Below are 7141 nucleotides of genomic sequence, written 5' to 3'. Positions count from 1 at the left end.
GAAAATCACTGTTTACAAAATCCGATAAAAACAACAAAATTAACCAAATGATCAACATATAGGAAAATTTTGTTAATTTGAAATTTTAGATAAACAAAATTTTAAGTAAATGTTAAATATTTAGATAACTTGTTTATAAACACAGTCGAGTGTGTCATTACGGTAACAGGTCGTTCCGGCCCCAAAACTAATCCGTCCCCTAGTCGTTCCGTCCTTAAGTCGTTCCGTCCCTAGTTGATCCGGCCCCAGTTGATCCGGCCCCAGTCAATCCGGCCCCCAGGTTTATAAAGCTTTTACTGTCTTCTTATTTACAGTTAATGCTATAATTTTCATCCAAACATCAATATGATTATATTGTTTGTAGTGATTATAACCATGATTTAGATTAAAGATTTGTTTGTAACATGTACATGTGCGTGACGTGTACGTTATCTGTTTGGAACACTACGGAAGTTCTAGAATTTGTATTTCTTTACATCTTTTTTTTTTTCAATTTGTAAGTGATAATTGCTATATGTTAAAGCAATAAAAGCTGTAATTAACTGGTGGTACTTTAAACTATCACAATAGTCTGCACCAATATTAACACCTATCGGTATGACGGGTGGGTGTAAATGTAGTCCGGGACATATGTCCCGGGACATATGTCCCGCGATGTCCGATATTGATGTTTGCCGATTTATCGTTATACGTTAGATTTTCTTCAATTATCTTACTGAATGTGTTTTAAGACGATCACCAAGAGTCTTCATTGTGAATTTGGTGTGTGGAAATTGCCTAATCATTTAATAAATGGCTTTTATTTTTTCTTCAGGGTATAACGGTAGTCCCGAAGATTTTAGGAAGAAAACGCATTTATGGTTTTTGTTTTTGCCTTGTTAATAATTGAAGTAAAACCTTTTCTGTGTTTTATGTTGCTTTTGCTCTTGTTTAGTTATTGTTTGATAGCATGATAGAAAGATTTACGAAATATTCAGCATGTTATATGAATGCTCGTCCTTCTTTTTATGGGACATCGCTTCGGTGGTTGACTCGACACGAAGAGTGTAAAATTAAAACCGTAATAAGGTGACAGTTTCAACCCGTATTATGAATAGCTATACACGTGATTTGAAGTGTAATATATCTAGTAAGGAAAATTAATTACAACTGATATTTAAAGTACCATAAATAATAAGATTTGGTATCAATATATTTTGTTATGTTATTCATACAGTCACTTATTTTTTAACTGTTATAACTGAATAGTGCTATAGATTATGCCGGGTTTCAATTTGTTATTTTAAATTTACAACCATGACATTCTGTGATATTTTATACCTGAATAGAAATACATGTAAATATATATAAACTGCCCTCTCTATGGAATATCTACAGTTAATGTAGATGTTGCATTTTGTAATGAACAGGGACGGATCCAGGAATTGTGGTTACGGGGAGGGGGGGGGGCACTTTATGAGGCAGGGGGGTCTGGATTTTATAGGACTTGATTGAAATCTACCTGACATCTTTGACAATATGACATCATGCGACATCTGTGAAAAGTCGTACCACAATCGTTGCGTGAATTTTCAAGGCGATTATTCACAAAGCTTCTCTAAAAAGTATAAAGTATATATTTAATTTATAGAGGATTTCCTAACACCAACAACTGTCATCATAAGAGAGTTTTAAGCAGCTTCACAGTGTTGCGAATGTTGTTCTTAGTGCTTATACATGTAGCATTAACAGTAGACCTACTGCAGTATTTATTTTTAGTGTGTATAATAGTGCTAAAGAAATTTTAAATTAAAACAGGCAGAACATAAATAATTTCATTCTAAAATACTAATTTTTTCCCCACCTTTAATGATCAAAATTTTCTTGCTTTTTCAAATTTTAAGATGCTTTAAATTACAAAATTAACATCTCACTGGTTTGTTTATAAACATAAGAAAACTCTTTAATCACATTGCCGAAATTAAAAATCTATATATTTCATTTTGAAAATAAAGTATCAGAAAAAAGTAAATATATGATTTGGTGCAGATTAGCAAAATATTAAATTAATAATAAATATATTTCATTTTTAAAATAAAGTATCAGTAAAAAGTAAATATATGATTCGGTGCAGATTTAGCAAAATATCAAATTAATAAAACTATGACTCTTTAGAGGGGTGGCCTCCACGTGGCAAGAGCTGGGCATACTTTACATGTTTAATTAACTTACGGCTAACAACCCCAATATCAATTTTATTGATCTTTCCACGATATTGTATATGAATTTCAAATTACATTTAATTTAAACGTCTAACATTGCTTTTGGATAGTAATAATAATAATAATAAATTAGTCTTTAGATGAATTCGGATTTAATGTTTTCATATCAGTCCGATTCTCTCATTAGTATCTCATTTAACTGCGATGTCCCGAGAAAAAAAAAAGGATATAAAAACCCGTTTAATGTATTGATTAGTGAGATTATTTCAAATAACCAGATAAAATAGTATATTATCGAGGCAAAAACCAAAACCGGAAATGCGTTTTCTTCGTAAAATCTTCGGGACTACCTTTACACCCTGAAGAAAAAATAAAAGCCATTTATTAAATAATTAGGCAATTTCCATACACCAAATTCACAATGAAGGCTCTTGGTGATCGTCTTAAAACACATTCAGTAAGATAATTGAAGAAAAACTAATGTATAACGATAAATCGGCAAACATCAATATCGGACATCGCGGGACATATGTCCCGGACTACATTTACACCCACCCCGGTATGACTAATATAATACAACAATTATTGACTAATATAATCCTCATGCCTACACATTTTATTTGTTTTAAAATATTACATCATGTAAATTTTGAGTATTAAAAGTATGAGGAAATAATAAATAGCAAACGTGCCACTCAAATGAAATTTTGATAATGAATTAATTGTCAATAGAATTGTCTATGTTATTCTATTTGATCTTTTATTTTGAATAAATTTAACTTGTATTGCTTTAAATGAAATTTGATGAATTGATACATTTTTTATTTATCATATTAAACAATGTTTCATCATTTATAAAACATAAATGTACTTCCCACCCCATTACATAGATTATAAACAGAAAATGTCTATAAAACGTATATGGGGACGGACTAACTACGGTAATTGTGGCCGGAATTACTTTGGGCCGGATCAACAGGGGCCGGATCGACTGGGGCCGAATTGACCTTAGGGCCGGATTGACCGACATTCTGTCATTACACGCGATTCATGATTGGTATATCCTTTGATTTCAGAAATTTCCGATTTTGAATTAGACCCCATTATAAAGCATGCTTAATATTCTTATACGAATTGTCTCGTGAATTATGTAAATCAAACAAACCAAATATGAAGAGAATTGATTTACGATCGAAGTAATTCAGAGATTAAAATGGCGGCCTCCATAGGTTTGTAGATATTTTTCAAGAATATGCCACGTTTTTTAAAAGATATATTTACCTATAGTTGTAGAAAAATTGCTAACAGTTTGAAAACAAAATTACGATTATTACGTACACATTCTAATGTTGATGCGCTAGGTTCTGATTTATTATTTGTACCCATTAAGACCAGTTGCAAAGAACAATCTGAGGAAATTCGAAATCTTAAAAATATTAGTTTTATAACTAACTAACTATATTTATTTCCAATCAAGGGCCCTCAAGGGGCAGCATGAAAATACATACAAATAATATACATATACAAGTAAAGAAAGAAGTGATTACATAACACATAGTTAACTTATATACAAATACAGTGTCATATATTGTTCAAAATAATTTTTCCAGTTATATTTAGAATGGATGGCTCTTCAGACCATAGTATGTAAATGCATTTTTGTTCATCATTGAGTTTGGTAAAAAAAAAAAAATTAACTGGTTTTTTTTTCTATAGCACCACAAAAAGATTTTCTTTCATCAGCAAACTTTTCCCATTTAATCAAAAAATGAATCTCATCACCTAATAAACCAGAGTTGCATTTGTTACATATTCGTTCATTCCTAGTAATACCAGAATATCTACCAACTTCAATCATTAATTTTTGAGCTGATATCCGTAACTTACAAATAAATCTTCTAATATCAAAATTTTTAATTTTATTAAGATAGTTCTCAAAACCAAAGTGCTCCTTAAGCTTAAAATAAGTGCACAGTTTCCCATCAATTAATTTATTTCGATATGCCCGTCTTTTGTAACATGTTGACGGAGCTACTGCTAGTACAAGCGCAGGCACATGAACATATAAATGGATCTAGAAATATCCGGCTTCATGGAAGTGGTTCCATCCCATGCATTTTTAACAGGTCCAGTCTATTGATAGCTAATAATATGTTTTATGGCGTGACCGTGTTTGAGGGCGAAGCAAAAAGGTATTGGCATTAGTATCTATATCCAAAACAGGACCCAAAAAAACCCAGAAGTTAGCATGAGGACAGAGCTGTATCAAAGCATCCTAATTTTGGACATTTGATCCGCCTATATATTGCACGCTGGAAATATAACGCAATATTGATGTAAGCAGTACATTATGACGTCATATTCAGCGTCGTTATTTAGCAAATTTACAAACACAGGAGATATGGCGTTAATCGAGGAATGATTAGGCCTATATATATGATTTATAAGAAATAAGATTTACATGCTTTTACGGATTTTATGTAACATATCTCAGAACGACGTGAACTAGCCGGGTAGACAAGATTCAAAATAGAGGAATACATGTCCATGCACTAAAATTCGAATCGACGCCATTGGGACCAAAATTTTCAAGCTCCATAGGTATGGTTTAATTTTCATTATTTTCCTATATTTTCCTTTTAAACATTTATACATATACGTGTTACCTATAGGGAGAGCTCCGCTCTCATGGCCCTTTGGGCCATGAGAGGGCTTTGCCCTCTATTAATAGCTACTTAGGTATTTAAACGTACTTAAAGTAGCTACTTCTACCTACTTTTACCTGTTTTTAAAAATATAAATAAATAATAATTATGACACATCTTTTAAACAGGTCAGTTGTTTTATGTATTCATGTTGTGCAAAATTCAGAGTGTAAAGAGTACTTAATGAGGGTGGAGAATGTAGAGGAAATGCATGAAAAATCTCCCCCAAAACCTTCAATGTAAAAATGCATGAAGGTAAACTTTAAAATTAATACAGATTTGTAAGACATTCTAGACTTTTTATCAAGTAGCTGTGATCCCGTTTAGCTCCTAGAAAATGGTACTGGGTGCAGTTATTGATGCAAATTTGAAAAGTTAGAAAGTAATAATTTTTTCTCAAATATTTTTTTGGTAAATTTCATCGTCAGTGGAAGTGAATCAAGAAATTTGGTATACACCATATTGCGCAGTGCCTGCGTTTGGCCACGAAATGCAAATAAAGGAAAAAGTAGGTAAAAATAGCCTTCATCAACTTCTCTTCGCAAGCATTCATGTTTTGATTCTGAAAAACGTGTAAATGTCGGAGTCGGTGACGGTTTATGCTTCGACCGACCTTTCGACTCCGATGTGCCAAAATTATGATATCTGATGATTTTAGGTCTTTATTTTAAGGGCTCGCTTTTTAAAATCACACTTAATTCGTTTAAGAATATATATATTTCTTGTATTCTCTAGCCTCATAATTTTTATCTCCAAAATGAAAAATAATATTTGTAAAATTATTTCGCCTTCTCGCCTCAAATTTTTTGTTTGAAATCCGAAGAACTATTTTACAAATTGATGTGGCCTAAACATGTATATATGTGTAATGTTAAATCTAAAGCAAACTGAAATGGTGCTGTGCCACGCAGCAGGGTTAAGGTGTCCCGAGTAAAGTTAAAACAAGCATCATAAACTGTACCTCGGTGTACTTCATACTACATATGACGTCACAATATAAAAGTACGTCACGACGTACAGGTCTATAGTTGTATCGCGGGGAAAATGTCATAATATTTTCTTGCTATTTATTGCCGTTATCTAGTGTTCAAGCTGTATGTGTTTAAATCTGTTTGTCAGATGATTTTTTCCCCCAGTTTTCTTCGATAATATATAAGTCTCATATTTTTATATATAGTATGTGCACGAAAGACTGTAAAGTAATCTTTACATCACTTTGTGGCCTTGATATCGTCCCCGATGTGTATAGTTATTTGGAATAAAGAAAACCAACGCATGTACATATCGACTTCATGCAGGTGAAAGATGACGATATTTTATTTCGATCAAGGCATATTCAGAAAGGTAACTAATTGCAGATTTAGGATTTTGATACGGAAGGTACAATATTTTGCCTCGTTTAGATACGATTTGGATTTGAATGTGGAAAATGCCCAACATTTGAGTTGAGATATAAATGGAAATTGCTATATTTGAGAGGATATTGTACTGATACGTATCACTCTTTAAATTTACCATATCAATGTCGACATATCAAGCCCAAACTGCAAATGATTTGAGTGCATCTTTCTTCTGTACCGAGGTGATAAACAACTAAAAGTCTAGCGGATAAAAATAGCTCTACGTCACTTGTATGACGACGTAATAGTTAAGCAAAGGATTTCCCCAAGTGATACGATGTTTGTTTATTTATTGACAAACGATTTTTACTAAAAATATGCGACGCTTGAAAGAATTTTACTTTTATATGAATATGCTGTTATTACTTGTTATTTTACTCGGGACACCTTAACCCCGCTGTGCATGCCCTTTTTTCTCTATAAATTTTTTAAAAAATATCTGTTAATTATTTAAACAATTGTTCTTTATTTCACAAGGTTGATTGGAAAGTTTAAAATCATAAGGTAGCAGGTATTATCCTTTAAAGAGGCTAATTAAATGATCATTCTATTACTATCATAATATGATACAATGAAAGTTAAGTCTAGTCATTCTACTGTTTTACCACAAACTAATTGCAACAGAAATGGTTTTTGCGAAACTTGTAGTGGAATATGCTTATAATGATCGTATAAAAAATCGAGAGAGGGGAAAGTCGTCGATTTGCTAATTTAAATTAGCACATTTTCATAGCATAAACTTTGTTACGGCATGGCTTCCATAGACGCAGAAGAGTTTACAAGGGAGATAATTGAAGTTATGTAGATGCTCTTTGTAGTACTGCATATATACTGG

At 32.2% G+C, this 7141-nt stretch overlaps 1 protein-coding gene across 4 annotated transcripts in view; it reads left to right on the top strand.

The window, feature by feature from the left end:
• The window catches only part of LOC125669640 (uncharacterized), a 28804-nt gene that overhangs the window by 3694 nt on the left and 17969 nt on the right, over positions 1 to 7141 (top strand). The window contains exon 1 of one of the 4 annotated variants that reach the window (XM_048904320.2): positions 3294 to 3430. The exons of 2 other annotated variants lie outside the window; for them this stretch is intronic. In XM_048904320.2, the coding sequence (XP_048760277.2) occupies positions 3415 to 3430 (16 nt within the window). In that variant the 5' untranslated portion in view covers positions 3294 to 3414. Of the gene's footprint in view, positions 1 to 3293; positions 5415 to 7141 lie in introns of those variants that run through there. One more of the 4 variants, XM_048906271.2, reaches the window with a different exon arrangement.

This window comes from Ostrea edulis, chromosome 4 (genome assembly GCF_947568905.1).
Source record: "Ostrea edulis chromosome 4, xbOstEdul1.1, whole genome shotgun sequence".
In the NCBI taxonomy this organism is placed as follows: Eukaryota; Metazoa; Mollusca; class Bivalvia; order Ostreida; family Ostreidae; genus Ostrea; species Ostrea edulis.
Note: the sequence above shows the minus strand (reverse complement) of the source record. Positions and strands in the feature narration are given on the sequence as shown.